The 22315-nt window shown below is 48.1% G+C and overlaps 1 protein-coding gene across 1 annotated transcript; it reads left to right on the plus strand.

The window, feature by feature from the left end:
• The first annotated feature begins 6142 nt into the window (after positions 1–6142).
• On the plus strand, positions 6143–8595 carry LOC100282200 (uncharacterized). Its single transcript, NM_001155112.2, is given in 4 exon segments — positions 6143–6497; positions 7405–7472; positions 7579–7945; positions 7948–8595. Coding segments are annotated over 4 exon segments (1095 nt in total). The 5' UTR covers positions 6143–6256; the 3' UTR covers positions 8367–8595.
• The last annotated feature ends 13720 nt before the right edge of the window (positions 8596–22315 follow it).

Consider the following 22315-nt stretch of genomic DNA (forward strand, 5'->3'; position numbering starts at 1 on the left):
GTCTCTCTTGTCAAAAGTTGACTTCTTGTGGGGAGAAGTGTTGATTATGGGAAATAGGGGGAGTTTTTGAAATATTTGATCAATCTCTTTTGGAATGACTCTCTTTATGCTTCAACATGTGTGTTTGACTTAGAGATAGAGATTTGAGTTTGATTTGCAAAAACAAACCAAGTGGTGGCAAAGGATGATCCATATATGCCAAAATTGAATCAAAACCAATTTGAGTTTTTATTTTAAGTGATTTTGCACTTGTTCTAGTTGCTTTATGTTGTGTTGGCATAAATCACCAAAAAGGGGGAGATTGAAAGGGAAATGTGCCCTTGGGCCATTTCTAAGTATTTTGGTGATTGAATGTCAACACAAGTGCTTAAATGTGCCCATGGTTGAACAAAGTGCAAATCACAAGTAAAGGTATGTTTCTAAGCCTTAGTACATTGGTTTTGTGTACTAATATCTTGTCTAAGTGTTAGAAACAGGAAGAAGAAGAAAAGAAAAGAAGTGGAGAGTGGCTGCGTACAGCCAAAGGCTGTTTCGGGCTGGGGCACCGGACTGTCCGGTGTGCACCGGACAGTGTCCGGTGCGCCAGACCAGCGTGGAGCAAACCAGCCGCTCTCGGGTTTTTCTCCGGCGACTTCGGCTAAAATTCACCGGACTGTCCGGTGTGCACCGGACTGTCCGGTGAGCCAACGGTCGGCTAGGCCAACGGTCGGCCGCGCGATCGGCGCGCGACACGTGGCCGAGCCAACGGTCGGAAAGATACACCGGACTGTCCGGTGTGCACCGGACATGTCCGGTGCGCCAACGGTGCGCAGATCTGACTCAGACAGCAACGGTCGGATGCGCTGTGTATGGAAACAAATCGGGCACCGGACAGTGTCCGGTGTGCACCGGACTGTCCGGTGCGCCACGAGACAGAAGGCAAAGATGGCCTTCCAGATTTGTTCCCAACGGCTCCTAGCTGCCTTGGGGCTATAAAAGGGACCCCTTGGCGCATGAAGGAGCACACCAAGCATTCCTACAACCTTTCTAAGCACCAAGACATTGATCTAGCGCATTCGATTCATTGTGATAGCATATAGAGCTCTTGTGGAGTTGTGTACTCATTGAGTTGTGTTGCGAGCTCTTATTGCTGCTTGTGTGCGTGTTGCTCTGATCTTTTGAAGTCTTGTGTGCGTTGCTAATCCCTCCCTTGCTCCGTGATTCTCTGTGAACATCTTTTGTAAGGGCGAGAGGCTCCAAGTTGTGGAGATTCCTCGCAAACGGGATTGAGAAAAGAAAAGCAAGAACACCGTGGTATTCAAGTTGATCATTGGATCACTTGAGAGGAGTTGAGTGCAACTCTCGTCCGTTGGGACGCCACAACGTGGAGTAGGCAAGTTTTGTACTTGGCCGAACCACGGGATAACCACCGTGTCATCTCTGTGACTGATTTCTTGTGGTTATTGTGTTTTGACTCCTCTCTAGCCACTTGGCCATAATTGTGCTAACACCTAATAAGTTTTTTGTGGCTTAAGTTTTGAAGTTTATCAAGATCACCTATTCACCCCCCCCCCTCTAGGTGCTCTCAACGACGTGGCCAACAGTTTGTCACTGGTGGTTGCCCTCTAGTCTAGTGGTTTGTTTTGGGAGGTCAGTATATATTGGACCATGTACAGTACATGTTCTTGTTAGCTATGTTGTTGTTTTGGGAGGACAGTAGGGGGAGTTTTAAGGTGAAATCCTTATCCAACAGTTTCACGTTTAGCTTCCCCTACGTGGAGATATGGATGTCCCTGTATATATACAAAGTACTATGCTCCCCTTATACGTTAGCTATGTTGTTGTTTTACTCTAATTAAGCTCGGTTACATAATAATAATGTATATTATGGTGTACAAATATCATATTATTTTTTGAAAAAATTAAAAATGATAAATGTGAGTTAATTAATTGAGTTATATTGTATAGAGATAGTTGTATAGGGGGATGGTTGGAGACAAACTGTATATACAAGGAGAATCTTGTAAGAGGAAGTTGTAAAATATATTAGAAAGTACAAATAAAGGGAAAAATGTATAGAGGGAATAGTTGGAGAGAGCCTAATAGTGGTACCATTTAAGTGGCTAGTATACATGGCACAATCTAGAAGCATCAGACTTGGAAAGTGAGTTTAGGAGTGGTTTGTAGCAATTTGCATTGAGCGATTGCATCTAGTGGCACTAGTGATCATATTTAGCTACGAGATTCTTGTTACTTTTGGTGGTTGCCGCCACCTATATGACTTGGAAGCAGCGAAGGATCATTGAGTCACTACTGGAGAAGAGGATTCTGTGGTGGCGAAGCCAGCCTCCAGGATTGTTGGTGTCATCAGTACTTTAAATAATGTTTAAACAATATTTTACACTTGATTTTTCAAAATTCATTGGTGTCAGCCAAGCTCCAACTCCACCCCTGGGGTTTCTCCCCTTAATTTCAGTACTGGTTTTCTAGGAACCAGTACAGACATTTAATAGAAGTAAGCCTTGTTAACGGTTTCTCCTTTTGTTTCGAACGCAAGAAGGTTCAGTACTGGTTGGTGGATTCAACCGGTACCAAAGTATTGACATTTGTACCGGTTGAATCCACCAACCAGTACTAAATCTTCTTGCGTCCAAAACAAAAGGAGAAAATGTTAATAGGGTACCTTTAGTAACCGTGTATATCACCAACCGGTACTAAAAAGTGAGCTTTTGTATCGGTGTGGAGAAAGCACTGGTACTAATTTGCTTCCTTTATATATCTCCCGCCATCTGTGTAGACGTCTCCAGAGAACCTCCTGCTTCACCTCTGCATAGACGATGTTGTCGCTCCCTACTGCCCGCGGCGATCTTCATCGCCTTCGCCCAAGGATTGCTAGTAAGGTTGCTAACGACTTCGAATTGTGGTAAGGTTACTTAGCTAATTTACTTGTTAATTAGTTGGAGGAAGGATGGCAACATTGTTAGTTTCATATCACAAGAGGGCCCATTGTGGTTGTCCCCACATGAGATTCGAAGAAACCAACTCTAATGAAATAGTGACTTGTTGCAGTGCTTTTCTAGAGTGGTTCTTACTGTGCACTTTGTGGTCTTGGCTTCCTACCATTAATAAGCACGTGAATCTCATATATAGATTATACTCGCCGCAACAATGGCAAGCAACCGAGCCTAAAGGATAGAAATTATGCCCATCACTTGCTCCGTGTGATTTTTGTTCCGAGCCACATTTAGATGAATGGGTCGAAGAAAAATATCGTGTCCATCAAGTGCCACCGGGAGCGGGCAGGAGATCTCCATTATCTTTTAGACAGGTCCTACGACGCGCGGCTAGGGATAGCTTGCTCTCCCATCCACCAATAATATATGCAGTAGCACGTATTATTCTTTTTCCCCAGAGATAATATTTGTGCCTTATTTGTCTGAGCTAGGCGATAGGAGGTGCAACGTGTTCCCGATAGCACTTGGATGGATGTGCTTGCTTTGCCACCAACAACAACATATGCATGTCCTTTTTTTTGTCCTGTAATTAAATTAAAATCTATATATCTCTAGCAGAGCGACGCGCTAAAATACAATCTGGTAGGGCTTGGTGGGCCTCCTATTGGTTCGTGGTTTAGGAATTAGAATGATTCACAAACATATATAGACAAAATATATAATTAGATTAGTTTCGCCATCGATCACTTTCAATTCGTACACGCGTAGCACGAGATGACTGTCGCAGCCGGCCGGTCACGTCCGCGGCGGGTGGAGCCGGCCTGATCGATCACGTCACGTGACACCGACACGTTGTACCTTCGGTGTATGCACGTGACACTGACATTGTAGCTTTGCTGCATGCGTGGCGACAAAACGTGTGAGATACGTGCATGATCCGCCGCGCGTCGCCTACCTTGCTATCGATGTATGCTCATCCCTATTATAATTTGCACGTGTTATTCGTTTGATGGGCCCTTTGATTGAACTTGAACTTTTTTACAAGCCACATTGTTTAGACCTGTGCTTGCAATTTGATGATGATTGCTGGGGATTTCTTCCTTTTCCCATCACGGCTATATATATAGTGTTGTGCCAAGAAGAAAAATACTTTTTTATATTCCTAATTACATTTCAAACTTGACGACGGTTGCTTGGGAGATCTTCTTTTCCCACTTCCCGAGCTATATATAGAGGGCCTAAGAGCATCTCCAAGAGATTAGTCAAATGGCTTAGCAAGCCAAATTTTGGCTACTCAATAGCAAAATAACTCTACAACAGACTAGCCATCCAACTTGTCAAGCTATCCGGCTCTTCAAATTGGCTCCCTCTCTAGCCAAATTTAGCTAGCCGCTGACTAGCCAAACTAAATAGAGAGTCTGTTGGAGTGAGATGCTATATATAAAATATAATCTTTATGAAGAGGTAAATAGAGTGTCATATAGAGAGTCGAAAATGGAGTGTCTCTTGGAGATGCTCTAAAGACTTCTAAAATATAGTCCTGGCCCTCCCAATAAGAAACATGCATCATTCATATGTAGAGGGCCTAAAGACTTCTAAAATATTTATACTCCCTCCGTTTCTTTTTATTTGTCGCTGGTAGTGCAATTTTACACTATCCAGCGACAAATAAAAAGAAACGAAGGGAGTACCACTTTAGATCATCTTTAACAAGGTGCCTCGAGCACGACGAGGCTCGCGATACAGTGGCAAAGGCCACTCATCGATAATGCTATGGTATTGTGTGTTCCCCATGCACTAGAGGTCTAGAACTCTATGGGCCTCTCAATCTATTCTAATCCTAGTGCGTGTAATGGACGTGCACACGCATGTGTGTGTGCGTGTGGTGTGGTGTGTACTGACATAAGTTCATGGCGTTCTTGTACCCTCTAAAAAACAGGACTTTAAAATAGTACCCAAAAAATAAAATACTACATCATTTGTAGTGTTTAGGACACTTAAAAATTAATATCCAACAGTTAAATCCTAAATCATATATTTTTAGAAAATAAACTATATTATTATTAAAAAAATGTTGTAGAAAACAAGAATATAACACTTATCCCAGTTGACGGTTGTAGTATATTATGGTTCCTTTATGGACTGTCCTATATTTATTGACAAAAAGAATAAAGAAAAAGAAGTTATTTTTTATGAGTTGAACAATGATTTAAGGAACTATTAGAAATGATCTCTTTAAGGAATATATGCGCAGGGCCACACCCACACCACACACAGGGGTAGTCTTCTCATTCACCTGCATGGACGTCCTCTCATATTATAATTTGCACGTGTTATTCGTTTGGTGGGCCCTTTGATTGAACTCGAACTTTCAGAAGCCATTTAGACCTGCTTGCAATTTGATGGTTGCTTGGGATATCTTCTTTTTCCCTTCACGGTCCGGCTTTAGTGTTGTCCCAAGAAGAAATAATACACTTTTATATTCCTAATTACCTTCCAGAGCCAAATCGAGATCGAGCAAAACATTTCCATTTACATTTCTAACTTGATGGTTGCTTAATTGGGAGATCTTGTCTTTTCTTTCTCTTTCGTCACAGGCTATATATAGTCATGTCTCTTATGAATCAATACGACATAAAAATAGATCAAACACAGAGAAAACATAGATTTAATATAAAAACACCTCCAAAGTGAAGGAAAAAAAATCACAGACGTAGGCCAGCAACAATATCAATATTTTTCGAGTAGTTACAGATCGCAGGAGATTTGCAATGAGGTGACGATCTCCTGCATATTACAATTGTATTTATAGAGGCGAAACCCTAAGGTGAGTAGGGAACGATCTGTGAGGGCGGAGCCCCCGCACCCTAGGCGTCCCTACGCTCCGGGCCAAGCATCCCGGCGACGGGCCTCCGCTTCGCTCGCCAATTTAGCCGTCTTATTCAGAATTTGAATCACAAACTCAACAATATCCCTCCAACAAGAATAAATAGACATCTTTTATACGTAGAGGGCCTAAAATTAAAATGTTTGTATAGCCGCGTGAGAGAATATATGCGCAGCGCATGCAGGGCCAGACCTACAGTCACACCCCATACACAGACACAGTAGTCTCATCATTCACCTGCAGTGTTTGTGCCCGCGCGTCCTAGGATAACTCTATATAAGCTAACCCAGCGTACGTACTACCGAACCAACAGCAACACCATATACGAGCTCTCTAGCACACCATACCGACACACACAGCTGGTGCCCGCCCGGTCGAACCACGCTAGCTGTACACTAGCTAGACGATCACCACGCCAGTTAGTTAGCGCAGCGCCATGGCCGGCGGCGGTACTCAGCATCTGCTGCAGGTCGCGGCCGTGCTCGCGGCGGCGGTGGTGCTCATGGCAACGGCGTCGGAGGGCTTCATCTCCAAGAAGACGTGGAGCGCCATCCGGCGGGCGGACCGCGACGGGCCCTTCGTGGGGCTGGTGGTGCCCAACGCCTACGAGATGGTCCCCGTCCTCAACTCGCCGGACTTCAAACCCAGCAGCAACATACCCATCCTAGACGTCCAAGGTATACTTAATCAACCGATCCAGCTAGCTTGCTAAAATACCTTCAAGTTCAAGCTTGAATAGGCCGTACGTCCTTGGCATATACGATACTCTACCCTGCATAATAATAGTAAGCTGCCAAGCTGCAAATATGTATACAAGACAAAGGGTGTGTTTGTTTCAATGTTCCAGTTTAAATCCAGCTTATGTCCATGAGAAGTTGTTGCAGATTGTCAAACACACTTAGCTTTTCAGCCTGTTTTTTGTGAAAAATCGGCCAAAATCAACGTTAACGCAAAATCGACTGAAGCACTGCGATAGGAAAAATCCGTTACTTTATAGATTCTAAACCTTATGAACACCATATAATCCTACGCATATAATTCCTACGATATTTAGATTTTCTCTCACAGCCAGATTTTTAAAAAACTCGTCAAAAAAAACTGAACCAAACAGTCCCAGCATGAGTGCATGACTTCTAGAATTGCGTATGTACCCATTTTAAGTTCAATGATAAGGAATATTGATTTAGACATATATATATCTCTATTATTGAATATAAGTCAACTTAGTGCTCAACAAAGCTAGATACACAAATATGGATGTTCAGTACAGTGTCATAATCAAAGAAGCAAGAGAATAGGTCATATTTGTTTTTTTTTCTAATTGTATACTTTAACAGTCTAGCATATAACTCATATTAACGCTACGATCTTAAAAAAGGACCGTCGATAGCGGCATCAGCACGAGAGTGAGAGAGGGGGATCGAGGGGGAGTATTGGAGGCCAAAATGTTGTCATTTTTGTTCTTCGGTGATGAATAAATATGATTATATATTCGTATAGACATAGTGTGTATATAAATATAAACATGATATAATACCATGCTCAAACAATCACGGTTGACATTTTTGTTCTTCGATGATGAAGGGCGACGATTCCGCTTCGGAACTATTGGAAGCCAAAACGTTGTCATGGTCATGACCGGGCTCAGCATGGTATAAATTCATCTTTTCCACGCTACGTATACATGCGAAATTTTATTTGACGGTTTTTTTTTATAAAAAATGAGTCTGACTAGATCGTCTGTGGCGTGCGTTGCAGCTGAACGCCGGGCTCACGACCCAGCTGCTGCTGAGCCTGTTCAGAGTGAAAGGCATCGTGCACTGGGGCATCGCTGGCAACGCCAACGAGGACCTCCAGATCGGCGACGTGACCATCCCTGAGTCCTGGGCCCACCTGTCCCTGTGGAACTGGCAGAGGCACGGCGACGGGCCTGAGAACGAGCTGCCGCTAGAGAACGCCGGCGACTACACGAGGGAGTACGGCTTCCTCAACTTCTCCGACTACACGGTGGGGCAGGACGCCGGCAACCCGGAGCTGGCGGCGAACACGCTCAACAGCGTGTGGTACCAGCCGGAGGAGATCTTCCCCATCTCCGGCACGCCGGAGGAGCGGCAGCACGCGTTCTGGTGCCCGTGAACAAGCGCTACTACGCGCTCGCCGGGAAGCTGGAGGGGCTGGAGCTGCCGGCGTGCGTGAACGCGACGACGTGCCTGCCCCGCGCGCCCCGGGTGACGCGGGTGCCCAGGGGCTGCAGCGCCAACATCTACACCGACAACGCCAGCTACCGCCAGTTCATCCGCTCCCACTTCGGGTGCACCCCCGTGGAGATGGAGAGCGCCGCCGTGGCCCTCGTCGCGCACCAGCACGGCGTCCCCTTCATCACCATCCGCTCCCTCTCCGACCTCGCCGGCGGCGGCTCCTCCATCAGCAACGAGGCAGCCACGTTCCTCGACATCGCGGCGCAGAACGCCGTGGACGTCATGCTCAAGTTCGTGCCCCTCATCGCGCGCCGCGGTGGCGAACAGGAGCACGCCGCCGACATGTAATGTAAGGCGGGATCGGATACAGATCCACGACCACGACGCTGAGACGAAGTGCACCTGCATGCGTGCCACCGACACAACACAATGCGTGTTTTCGTCCTCCAAGTTTTTACTTAATTTTCCACGAGCCCACGATCGATCGAATAAATATAGCATGTATCGCTATACTATCTTGCAAATTAACCTATCTTGGGTGGAATAAATGAAATTGGTCATCGTGGCCAAGTTATATAAACTGACATCATGTTGCAAACTCGCGCTCAATTCAATTATTACATTATCTAGCTATGCACATTTAATTTTAAAGCAGCCAATAAAAATAAGATCATTTTTTTGGTAAATTCCAACATCACGCTATAACAGAAACAGAAAGTATGGTCTTCAAACATTATAAAACAAAATAAAATTGCATATAGGTATAATAATTGCAAGCAAATGGCCATGCTGTATAACTGTGGAACGAGCACTTGCATATATACATGCCAAACAGCCCCATTGGTGGCGTTGGAAACTTGGAGCGGATGGTCCAATAGACTGCAATCATGAACAGGGATCCGTTCAGAACTTATTTGTTTGGGATTATAATTTAGCTAGATTATATATCTAACTTATTTTAAACTAACACTGACTATATAATCTGAACAAACACTCCTTAAGAGTCCGTTCGCTTGTACAGGATTAAACCAGAATTCATTCCAGGTCATTAAAATCTATATAAATTAGAAAATTAATCCGGCTAGGAATCAATCCGAGGCTTCAATCTCTACAAACCGAATAGGGCCTAAGATTAGGTTGATGACGGCTGATGACTAAATTTGATAATACAGCGACAAGTTAAGACGTCGTCGTGGATGAAGACAAGACGGTGGGTGGTTTATCTTGACCGGGTCGGGTTACATTATTGCAGACTCAGCTGGAGTGGCAACAATGGCGGATTTGATGTGCTTTAATTTGGAAATTGTTTTTGTTCGTCGTGGATGTGATTGGTGACCGACAGCATGCGCCATGCGGCATCCTGCAGGATTCTTTTTTCTGGAGATATAGGCAAGGAGTCAAGGACGTGCATGCTAGCGTGTTATTTTCCTGATCTGATTGGAAACACTTGGTTAATTATTGCGGGCACTGGTGTATGGCAAGGAGAACGTCAAGGTGGAGGACATTGTTGCTTTGCTTGCGCATGATCGATCAAATGGAGGAAGAACAGAGGAGCTCTTTGGCGATGCTTTCGTAGTCAGTGATGATCATGGTGTGGAAGATAAGAGGAGCAATAGGATGAAACTAGAGAAAGATGGAGCAGGATCCATAAGTAGTGTTGTCATTACCAGCAAGAATGATTACTCGCGTAGCGATGGTGACAATAAGTAGTAAACTGTCTTGGTTGTTAGATTCAGCTAGCGTTGTTCCATGCAACACTGAAGGGAAGAGTTTTGGTTGAGAAGGGCAGCAGTTTTGCTTACTACTTGCATTGGGAGATGATCTTGCCATAGGAGTGGCCAGTGGGTGACATCAATATCGAGTTGCATTGTGTGATGATTGGACGCAGAGCATGTGAAGCGCCATTTCCATCTCCACCAGCTAGCACGATCCTCACCATTTGCTTCCGTGAGGGCTTGTTCGCTTTCCTCTCAATCCATGTGGATTGGGTTGGATTGGATGGGTTTAAATCCAGAACAAGTTAAAATCGTTCATATTTTTTTCCAATCTCATCCAATCCATATGGGACAGGAATAACCGAATAAGCCCTGAGGTGGAGCGATCGGTAACGTCCCACTTTAATGACATGACTTAAGTTCTGATTGGTCCACGCAGACAGACGCATACCTACTTTTTCAACCAAAAATATGAAATATAATCTATAAATTAGATTTATTTATGAATCTTTATTTCCATTTCTATGTTTAAGTTATATAATTTTATTTGTAAATTATGTATTTTTTATTATTATGCTTGAGCTATGTAAGTTTTAATTGTTGTTATAAATTATGTAATTACATTCACTTAATTACGCAAACATATATGTATTTCGATTTCGATAAAACATCGTGTTTCATTTCAAATAAGATTTTGTAAGAAAAAGCTGATGTGATGTTGAGACGACTATAAGGTGACAGTAAAGACTGTGCTCTCGAGCGTCATGGTAGATATAGGCTGACGATAATAGATACATACCAAACGATAACTAATGTGACGATTAGGTGCACATACATCCACTTCTTGCTTGTTTATCAAGACTCGATGAATTTTTTTCACGAATAAACATGAGTGTTATGCATCTTTATATTAAGGAGGTGAAAACAAGATTACAACCAAACAGCAAGATTGGGCGCTATATAGGAAGCAGAGAGAAGACAGTAGCGAAACAAGGGTCATCCGGTACCACAAAAAAATACTAGAGAAACGATTGCTAAGAACCGGATCGAAGCACAAGCAAAGCAAGCAGCCAAGCCCAACTAAACCAAAAGGCTCCACAGCTTGTATAGCCCAACTAGACTCGGACAAATTTTTAATTGACTTTCATTCACTTTGACTCGTTTTGGCCCTTGAAAACATTTATCGGTGTCTCTATAGTTGGGTCTTAGAAGATCCTATTTTAAAATAAAACAAAGAAAATATGTGACTTCTACAAATATTTATTCGAATTAAAACCGATAATGCCTAATTTTCTAACCATAGATGCAGACCAAACAATAACTAATGTGACGGTAGATATATCCACTTTTTGCTTGTTGCTCAAGACTTGATGAATTTTTTACACGAATAAACATGAGTGTTATGCATCTTTATATTAAGGAGGTGAAAACAAGATTACAACCAAACAAAAGGATTGGGCGCTATATAAGAAGCAGAAAAGATAGTAGCGAAACAAGCGTCATCTGGTACCACAAAAAAAAAAACTAGACAAACGACTGCTAAGGCTCTTTTTGGTAAGGCTCCTACTATTCTTAAAACCATTTCGGTTCTGGCTCCTTTAGCTTCTTGGCTTCTCTAGAGGAGTCAAAGGCGTTTTGCAATTTATTTGGCAAAACAGCTTCTCACTTGGAGACAGTGGTAGAGATTGTAATTTTGTGAAACATTATTGTGTGCGTGATAGAAGGAGCCGATAGAAGCCTGTTTGTGCTTCGGCTCCTGTCGGGGAGGGAATTCTCCGGCCGGGTGGCGGAGTGCACCCGCCCTAAATCCTAAGATGAGGAAGTGGCTTCAGCGTTTTGCGTGTCCTGCTAAGCGAACATCAAGCACATGAACACAAGAGTATTTAGAGTGGTTCGGGCGCCAGAGCGTAACACTCTACTCCACTGTGTGTTGGATTGCTGTCGAAGCTTCAGAGTCTAAGCCTAAAGATTGAGCTTGTGTTGTAACGTTGCATGTCTCCCCTTTTATAGCTAAATGGGGGCATGTACAAGGGTACTGAGCCCCGACATGTGGGCCCAGAAACATAGCGGATGTAGTACTTGGAGCTACTAATGTTTGCTGCTGTAGCAATCTCCTTGCGCCCTGACATCCGAGATCTGCGTAGTATCGGCATGCAGGAGAAGCTTCTCGTATAAGGGATGATGAGCACAGTGCGCTGCGCAGCACGGGCGCACTGTTTCGACAATGGACTAGACAAGTGCGCCGTCTGCAGGGTGAGCCTGGCGCCGCCTGCCAGCAGAGTTGATAGGACGCAATAAATGCTGAGGGGGCACATCGCCTGTCAGTAGGGTGGTCAGACGGCGCGTCCTTTCCGCAATAAATGCAGAGTCCGCGCAGTCTAGGGGCCTTACGTCAGGCTTCGCCCGCTTGGCTTATGTCACGGGCAACGAGCCACGTGGCCGCATCGGGTCTTCGCCTGAGCGGGGAGCGCATGCGCAGAGTAAGGCCTGGACACGTGTCAGTACCGGACCCCTGCTCACGCCAGGGTTTCCCCTGTCCCGGGATCTCGTAGTGGCCCGGACCTTACTCAGGGGGATCTGGACCCCATCCAAGGGGCTCAGCATGCTTACTTGGGAGTCCCGAGCTGTAATAGGGGGTCCGGGTTGTGCGTACAGGGGTCCGGTGCCCCTTGCGGAGGTCCGATTCAAATGGTACATCCTAGGATGTATCATCTTTCTTCGCCACATGGCGCCCCTTGAGCGGCCCACGTGGTGGGTTCGAGCGCTGTTCACCGCGTGGCTAGGGAACGTCGTATGGGCACCGCGTCTTCATACCGTAGTAAGGGGTACCCCTTATTCAGGGTATCAACAGTGGCCCCCGGGCCCGCCTCAGGGGAGGATGCGAGCCTGCAGGTGGGGCCAAAGTTTGATTAGCGATTGGATCGCTGCTCCTCGGCGCCGGTTGATGCAATTACTGCCGGCCCGCCCATGGTCACGTCGACTGTCACGCATGTCCCCGCGGCTGACTGGCCCGTGACCTCCGCACTTAATGTCTTTGATGGGCCATGCGCAGGGTGCCTCGAGTCGCTGCATTGGTTTTGAAGATTTATCTTCTCAGTCTTCTGCGACGGGCTCGAGGAGGCGCGGTATTGTCGCGAGCAGCGGTGCGACTTTTCTGCACCCAGAAACCGGCGCGTCGGGTGCATGACATGTGGGCCTGGGCCCCCATGCCATAGGTTGGACCACCGGTTGCAGAGAAACCGAGGGGGCGCACAATCGTGGGGCGGTTGCACGTTCCTTGTGCGGCGGTTCGCCTCCTTAACCGCTGGTTGTGGCGAAGATGGAGGGGCGTATAATCGCACGGCGGTTGCACGCTCCTTGTGCGACGATTCGCCTTCTTCGCGCTTCGGGCCAGCTTGTATGACATGTGAGGTCTGGCCCCATGTCATAGGATGGGAACCCTGGTGCGCATCGGGGGAGACCTTGCCCGTGACGCTTCGGGGCGCGAGCGGGGAAATCTGCCTTTAAAAAGGGGTTCACCCTTCGAGTAGCTGCCATGCCTTGCTTCTTTCCCACTCGCGACACCCTTCCGCCTTCGAGCTCTCTGCGCCCCTTTGCCTTCAAGGTTTCTGCTTTGTGCCACCATAGTTTACCATGGCCTTGTGACTTCATCCCGAGCGTGCCCAGACTGAGTGAGTGCTCGAAATGGTATACCGCCTGCTTGGATGGAATGCGCCGGTATTTGCCGGGAGGACTTGTGCTGGGGCCTCTCCTTTCGGCGACCTTTCCGCCGAAGAGTTTGTGTTCTTTGTTTCCAAACTCCCAGCGGGTCGGTCCCGTCGATCCCATCTTTCTTCGTGCAGCTGTTGGAGGGGCCTGGCCCCCGAGCTCTACCCATGGTGCCCTGTTTTCATCCTTCAGGCGGCCATCGTCGCCTACTTCCGCGGGGATGTCCGTGGAGGCGACGTTCTTTCCTGCTTCTTCCTCCAGCATTCGGGGGGAAGGATGATTACCAGCCTCGTGGAGGTGGGCAGCGGGCTGAGCCACGGCTCCATCCCACGCGCCCCCCAGTATCTTGGGGTGGGAAGCGAGCCGTGTTGCGTCTCCATCTCTTTGGATTTGATGGCTTTGGTGTCGCCTCCGACGCTGTCTCCCGCCGCTGATCGGGGCATGGCTGTCCGTCCACCGCACGGGCGACGGTCGCGCCGTGCGCAGGTCCGCCACATCCATGACGTCCCCCGCGTCGTCGGCCGCACTGTTCCGACACTGTCCAGGGGGTCGTACAAGACGTCGTACGCTGTGGAGGTGGCGGCCATGTTTTTGGATGGTCTTGTCCTCACCCCCGTAGGAGGACGTGTCGGTGTTTTGGGTCCGACCGCACACCCGGGGTTGCCCCTCAAGGTGTTTTTAGGAGTAGGACGGTGTCGATGACTGTAGCAAAATGGTTCGTGCCGATCGCACGAGGGACAATGGACAAGGTTTGCAGGTTCGGGCCGCTTAGAAGTGCGTAACACCCTACGTCCTGGTGAGTATATGAGCGTGGTTACAAGAGGATTCTCTGGATAGAGGGCGCAGAGAGTTTTTGTGGGTGGCTAAGTAGAACAGGGTCGATCGATCTGAAGGGGTGCCCCCTAGGCCTTATATACTCGACCGTGGGGCAGTACACGTGAATATGATAACAACAAGTAGCTAAAAGATAGTGAACCTCTTGAGTTTATCCCTACGTATCCCTCGCCGACTTATCCTCGCACGGCTCTGTTGCATGGGGGCTTCAGCGCGGGAAAGTCGGGTCTCTGTTGTGATTCATTCGTTCGACGTTGTGGGCCGCTTGGGTTTGCACTAATCAGTCTCACGTCTTCTTTGTTGGTTGTCTTTCCCTAGGCCCACGAAAGAATGACCTTACGAATTATCGGGCCCTTGGGCCTTTCGTGAGGCCTTTTACTTCTTTAGTGGACCCAGGGGATATCTATCCTCCACAAGCCCCCGATCTTTGGGTTGATTTAGAGGTAATCAACTCAAAGATCCAAGGTCCAAAAAATGACTTCCTGCTGTCTTCTCTGGCTCTGATCACTCGTCCGACCAAAGTTTAGTTTTGTGCTTGTGCCTTAGAGGTCGGCATTTTGGATTGTAAGACTCTGAACTTCATTGGGTGCACCGGAGGTGCACCCAATGGGTGTAGCCCCCGACCTTTGAGTAGATTTTAGAAGATAATCTACTCGAAGGTCTTCTTCCAAAGGTTGTCTCCATTCGCGCTCCTGCGTCTCGGTTGAGGATTAGTCTTTTCGATCTTGCTCTACGCCTTAGAAGTTGGCGCTATATCGGTTTAAAATAATATTCCATGGGGTGCACCGGAGGTGCACCCAATGGGTGTAGCCCCCGACCTTCAAATGGATTTTTTAAGGATAATCCATTCGAAGGTCTTCCTTTCGCTTGTGGAAACTGGCATGAGGCTATCTTGCATTATGCTTTGGAGGTCAGCATTATGTCATCAATATTTTGCTGCAAAGGTCAGCGTATATTTTGTCTTTAGCAGCCGAGTTTGCAATCCATCCATATCTTGCTAGGTAGTGCAATTTATTTGCTTCTGCGATTGATTGGACGTTTGACGGACGTTCTCTGTCTAGTCTTCACGTCGCTTCTGTCGATCATATCTTGTACTTTGCTGGCTATATTTGGCTTTCCTCTGATCCTTACTGATATCTCACTTTTGTCTTGAGGTATTCACTGCATGCCCTGCACGGATGTGACCGTTTTGAAAAATATACTGATAATTCCTGGGCGTCCCCCCCCCAATGGGTGTGGGCAAGGGACGGCTTGGTACGCTGAGTGTTTTAGCCGGTTGCCTCTGAGTAGTAATGCGATGGGACGGCTAGTGTAATCATATCTTTTGCACTGTTGACTGGAGTCCCAATGGGTGTAGTGTTGCATGAAACGGCGTCCGCCGTCTGACGTGTCTTCGGGTGGGTGGAAGTGCTTATTGAATGCCTTGCGACTGTTCAGTGACCGCGGTTAGAAGTGAGCGGTTGCCTTTCCCTTCTATAAATAACCCCTTTGCTTCTCTGGTTTCTTCACATCTCTTCGCTGCTCCTTACTGCCTCTTCCCTTTCTTCTCTCCCAAAGCTTCAACCATGGGCAAGAACAACAAGCGCAAGCGTGAGCCGACTCCTCCATCGGAGGAGTTTGGTGACTCGGAATACTCGGAGGAGGAGTTCTCCTCCGAGTCCGAGGGGTCTCCGGCTCCCGTCTCTCCCCCGGCGTCGTCCGATGACTCGGACGACTCCCAGGGGATAGCCGCGGAGGTCTGGACGTACATCCGGGCCGTCGAGCGCGCCGGGCTCGAAGGCTCGGATGAGTCGGAGTACTCCTCGGATGAGGAGGACTCGGACGGCGGCGACGAGGGTGAAGACGACGACGACGACGACGACGACGACGGCGACGACGGTGACGGCAGCGGCAGTGGCAGGGGCGGCGGCGACGGCAGCAGGGACAGCACCAAGGGCGACAGCAGCAGGGGCAGCACCAAGGGCAGCAGCAGGGGCAGCACCAAGGGCAGCAGCAGGGGCAGCACCAAGGGCGACGGCGGCGGCAGGGGCAGGGCCAGTGGCTAGACGCCACTGGTCTTCTTAGATATTAGTATAGTTTAGTATAGCTAGAATAATGTAGTAGTAATTAGTGTAATTTAGTAGTAGTAGTAATGTAGAGTAGTATATTGTAGTTTAGTAGTAGTAGTAATGTAGAGTAGGATTAGGGAAGTACCAACTCGTAAAGAGTTGGTTTGTAAACTCGTTAACTTCCTTTTAAATGAAGACTGTCGTTTATCCCCTCTTTTTGATGACTTGTCCTTGCGTTTGCCGAATGTTGAACTGATTCTTTTGATATAGCAGAAACAACGCCGAGCGATGTGAAGATTGGCATCGGCGTTGTAGAAGTAGCACTGAGCAATCGAACACAAGACCAGCGTTTTAGAGGCAATGCCGAGTGATAGAAGGTCGGCATCGGCATTTTAGAAGTAATGCCAAGCGACAAAATACGGGGCCGGCATTTTAGAAATAACGCCGAGTGGTTGAATGTCGGCGTCAGCATTTTAGAAGTAATGCTGAGCGTTGAACACGTGGTCGGCGTTTTAGAGGTAACTCCGAGTGATTGAAGGTCGGCGTCGGCATTTTAGAAGTAATGCCGAGCGATTGAACACGTGGTCGGCGTTTTAGAGGCAGCGCCGAATGATTGAAGGTCGGCGTCGGCATTTTAGAAGTAATGCCGAGCGATTGAACACGTGGTCGGCGTTTTAGAGGCAGCGCCGAGTGATTTGAGGGTCGGCGTCGGCATTTTAGAAGTAATGCCGAGCGATTGAACACGTGGTCGGCGTTTTAGAGGCAGCGCCGAGTGATTTGAAGGTCGGCGTCGGCATTTTAGAAGTAATGCCGAGCGATTGAACACGTGGTCGGCGTTTTAGAGGCAGCGCCGAGTGATAGCCAGCTTCTCGAGTTACTTTGAGGAAAATGACCGAGTGATGAGGTGGCACATCGGTTTTCTTGGAAATAACTGTTAGATATCCACGTGGCATGCTGGGATTTCGGAGATGACCGCCGGGTGATGACTGGGCACTTTTGAAAAGGTATCTGGCTCAAGAATATCCCTTAAGAGTCGCGCTTTTAGCCGCCTTTGCTTTCCGTGCCCTAGTTCTTGCATTTCCGCATCTGAGTCTTCTCTGCCACTCGCCTCCTGCTCTGTTTCGCCAGCGAGAAGCGAGATGGCGCCCAAGAGGAAGACTGCGAACTCGTCTGCCGCAGTGATCCCCGCCATCGACCCCAACAGTCAGTTACCCTTCGCAGGTAACCATATGTCTGTGATTTCTGAAGTTGAGCTTCTCCGCCTTGTCTCCATCGGGGTTCTCCCTCCCCGGGAACTCTGTTCTTGGCGTGCTTGCCACGGGACTACTGTCCCAACCGAAGATACCCACGAGTCAGTGGTTTACACTCCTTTCCTTCTTCGCGGCCTCGGCCTTCCCATATCTCCTTTTTTCCGTGGCATCCTTGATTTTTATCACATCAACCTGACTCACTTGAACCCTAACTCCATTCTCCAAATCTCTATTTTCGTTCACCTTTGCGAAGCTTATCTTGGCGTGCTGCCGCATTTTGGCTTATGGAAGTATCTGTATCACTGCCGTCCTGGGATGGCCGGGGGGCAACATCAATTGGTCGGAGGCGCCAGTTTGGAGATGCGCCGTGGGCGGAAGACCGAGTATCTCGAGATACCCCTCAAAGACAGCATTAAAGGTTGGCGTCTGGAGTGGTTTATAATGGATAACTATGGAAATTCTCTCCCTTCCCGCTCAGGGAGACAGGCAGACGTTCGTACTCCGAGTTGGACTGAATCTCCCACGGACCAAGAAGTAGCCGAAGCGGGCGTGTTGCTTACTGAAGTTGGATTACTGAAAGAGAGAGGTCTGACTGCCGAAGCTGTGGTCACAGATTTTGTTTTCAAAAACATTCAGCCGCCGAAAGACAGGGCCTATCCGACATATCTTTACCGAGGGCTGGCCGACTCAACCCGAGTTACTAATAGGAGAATTCCTTCTGTGGATTTGGTGGGCCGACTCGAAATGATCCTCAGGGGTAAAGTTTCAAACGTTGGAGCTCCAGTGGCATACTCGGCTTGGAACCTACCTTCTTCCCAAGCCTTCACTCTTTTTGTGTCTAATCCGCCCGTGACAGATAGCAATTTGGGTCTTAGAGTGCGACCCTCTGCTGAAGAGGTCCGTTCCTTAGTTGCTTCGCTCGGGGAGATACCTGATGATGAACGGCAGATTTATTTTGAAGTGCCCCTGAACCCTAGTGATGCAGACATAAATGACATGCTCGATCTGCTAGCTGAGGATTCCTCAGATGCTGCTCCTGATGGCACATTGGCAGTGGTGCCCCTTCCAGAGGTTGATGCGACCTTGGATGTCTCGAAATCTGTCAATACTCGCCCGAGGCGTCCTAGCCGAACCAGTCAGCCCGAGCCTTCTGCTGATGAGCAGAAGAAGAAAAGAAGACGCCTCCGGCGAGTGTCCAGCTTTGACGAGGATGCCAGCACCTTAGCTCCTGCTGCCGAAGAAATGACTGCAACTGGCCTTGCTGACATTGATCCCAATGGGTGCGCTCCGCCTGCTGCTGACCCCAATGAGGATGCTGTTTGTGCTGTTGCTGTGGAAGATGAGGAGGAAGAGAATGAAACTCCATTATCTCAGAAAAACAGTCGGCAGTTCGTCGCTAGCGGTGGTAGTAGTGGGGTTCCTTCTCCTGCCTTGTCTGCTCTTATTGGTCTGCAAGAACTGTCCATGGCCAATTTTGATCAAGCTCTAGAGGATATGGTACCTGAGAACTTGTTGTTGGAACCTGCAGACGTTGATGCAACAGAAACTTGTGCAGCCGTGCCAGATGCTGGGTTGAGGTCGTCCCGTGCCTCGTCGACCTTAGAGCACGATCTCGAGGGTCGGGATGATGGTTTGGATCGTCCTGATCCTATGGAAGTAGCTGAAGGCGCGTCAACCTTTGAGGTGGTCACGGCAGAGAGCTTGGATCCTTTGAACAGCGCTGACATGTGCCCAGCCCCTGAGGGTGTCGCCGGGGGTGACCCGGCTCAAGTGGGCAGTGCCAACCTTGACCCAGCCCCCGAGGGTGTTCGAGCGAGGTCTCCCTCCTGCACTTCCATGGATGTTCATGTGGGTTCGCCTCCACACTCTGGCGGCATGATGGTGGCTCAAACTCCGGATCAGGGGGTCGCTTTGGAGGGCAGCATCCCCACTGGTCTGGCGTTAAGCTCTGCTGAATGTACTGAGCTCGTTCCTGCTGGTCTGCTGCAAGCTGCTTCGGGTGGTCTGGCACCTGGTCATCAGCTGATTTCTCCTGACTTGGGGATCCCTTCGCTTTTCTCCAACCTCCAGGTGCTGTGCTGTGCTTTAGTTTGATCTTTATGTTGCATGAATTGTTGCCATTATGCTCATCCGCTCTTCTTATCAGGCTTTGGTGGATGGAATGGTCGGCCAGCTGAAGTCGCAGGGTGCTTCCATCCCGGAGGTGGCTTCATCTCTTGAGCGTTGGAATCCGGTGTTGCTTCGGGGTCGTGTATCTGAGTTGGAGGCCACCAATGCTGGTTAGTGTCCTTTCTTCTTCTTCTTTGTTCTTGCCCGTGGGTTGTTTTACCTTCTGACCTCATTTTGTTTGAATACCTCTTGATAGGGATGACTCGGCAGATCACAGTTCTTGAAGAAAAACATTCTCAAGATCAAGCTGAAATGGCTCGACGATGCGCTGACTTCGAGGAGAAGTATTCTCAAAGTCAGATCGAGTTGAGTCAGGTCTCTGCGGCTTTGGATGATGCCAACGCTCTGAGTTCTTCTCTTCATGCTCAGCTTGACTCTGAGAAGGTAGCTTACGAACCCGTGCTTCGCCTTATCATGCTCTTGGATTCTGAATGAGTTGATTTTTGCTTGTAGGAAGAAAAACGCATCCTTGCTGCTTCTCGCGACAACTTGGACAGATTGTACCGAGATTCCAGCAACTCGCTGACCATCTTGGAGAGGAGCCACCGTTTTACGATGGAGGAGCTTGACAATCAGCGCCGTCAACTGCAAGAATCCTCGGACGAAGTGGCCCGCCTTACACAGTTGCTATCGGCAAAGGATGCCACCATCAAGGGACTCCGAGCTTCTAAGAAATCCATTGCTCAGGAGTTAGAAACTGCTCAGCAGGCTGTTAAAGTTGCTGAAGAAGCTGCTGTCACTTTCAAAGCTCAGCGCGATAAGGCCCTGGACAAGGCCATTCGAGCGGGACGAATCTTGATGAGAAGACCCGGCGTGGTTGTCCCTGAAGATATAAGAGCCGATGTGATTGCTGCCCCTGATTCCTCGAATCGCCCTTCTTCGTCAGTCGTTCCTGAGAGAGACATTGGAAAATAAAGAAACAGTTCGCGTGCTCTGAGCGCGCAGTTAGTATGATCAAGTACTCGTTAGAGGTTATCGGTTCATCATTCGAATGACGTGATTACTCCCTTATTGTATCAGAATTTATTAGTTTGCAAGTTTGTGGTAACGCTGCATGATGATTATGAAGTTTGTTTGTGGGATATGGAGATCATCCCTTGAACTGCATAAGCGCGAGTATGCTATACTGGTTTAAGCCGTCAATGACTTTTAGCCGGTAACTTCTGTTAGTAGGGTATAGTGGTCACCCTAGGTAAAGTAAGCGTGAGCATGTTGCACCGCCTTAAGTCGTTGCCGACTTAAGTCGATTGCTCCGTTTGTAGGGCATAGTGGTCACCCCGAGCTAAGTAAGCGTGAGCATGTTGCACCGCCTTAAGTCGTTGCCGACTTAAGTCGATTGCTCCGTTTGTAGGGCATAGTGGTCACCCCGAGTTAAGTAAGCGTGAGCATGTTGCACCGCCTTAAGTCGTTGCCGACTTAAGTCGATTGCTCCGTTTGTAGGGCATAGTGGTCACCCCGAGTTAAGTAAGCGTGAGCATGTTGCACCGCCTTAAGTCGTTGCCGACTTAAGTCGATTGCTCCGTTTGTAGGGCATAGTGGTCACCCCGAGTTAAGTAAGCGTGAGCATGTTGCACCGCCTTAAGTCGTTGCCGACTTAAGTCGATTGCTCCGTTTGTAGGGCATAGTGGTCACCCCGAGTTAAGTAAGCGTGAGCATGTTGCACCGCCTTAAGTCGTTGCCGACTTAAGTCGATTGCTCCGTTTGTAGGGCATAGTGGTCACCCCGAGTTAAGTAAGCGTGAGCATGTTGCACCGCCTTAAGTCGTTGCCGACTTAAGTCGATTGCTCCGTTTGTAGGGCATAGTGGTCACCCCGAGTTAAGTAAGCGTGAGCATGTTGCACCGCCTTAAGTCGTTGCCGACTTAAGTCGATTGCTCCGTTTGTAGGGCATAGTGGTCACCCCGAGTTAAGTAAGCATGCAAGTCAATCATAAATGAGCCAAGTATCTTTGAAATCTCTCTTTATTGATGATGTATTTCTATTATACAGAATACATGGTCGCTCCGGCTGTTTTGAAATACAGCTAGGGGTAAAACTTTCGGAGGTGCTCTATGTTCCAGGAGTTCCCAACTTCCGTGCCATCCATTTGGGTGAGGCGATATGATCCGGGACGAGTGACTTCTGCTACTATGAAAGGTCCTTCCCATAAGGGTGATAACTTGTGCTGTCCCTCCCCCGTTAGAATTCGGCGGAGGACGAGGTCTCCCATCGAAAAGAAACGTTGCCGCACAGCTTTGTCGTGGTAGCGCCTTAGAGTCTGCTGGTATCGTGCTGATTGAATCACTGCATTCAGTCGTTCTTCCTCAAGTACGTCAATATCCTCCAGCCTAGTGGCTTCGGCTTCTGCTATGCTTTCGAAGATCAATCTTGGCGCCCCAAACTTGAGATCAGCGGGTAGCACTACCTCCGACCCATAGACCATGAAGAAAGGAGTGTTTCCATGCAGGGCCCGGCTAGGTTGGGTTCTCAAGCTCCAAACAACATAAGGCAATTCTCTTATCCATTTTCCTGCGAATTTTTCATTTTTATCGAAGACCTTTTTTCTAAGTGCCTCCAATATCATTCCGTTGGCTC

Source organism: Zea mays, chromosome 3, assembly GCF_902167145.1.
Source record: "Zea mays cultivar B73 chromosome 3, Zm-B73-REFERENCE-NAM-5.0, whole genome shotgun sequence".
NCBI classification, from domain to species: Eukaryota; Viridiplantae; Streptophyta; class Magnoliopsida; order Poales; family Poaceae; genus Zea; species Zea mays.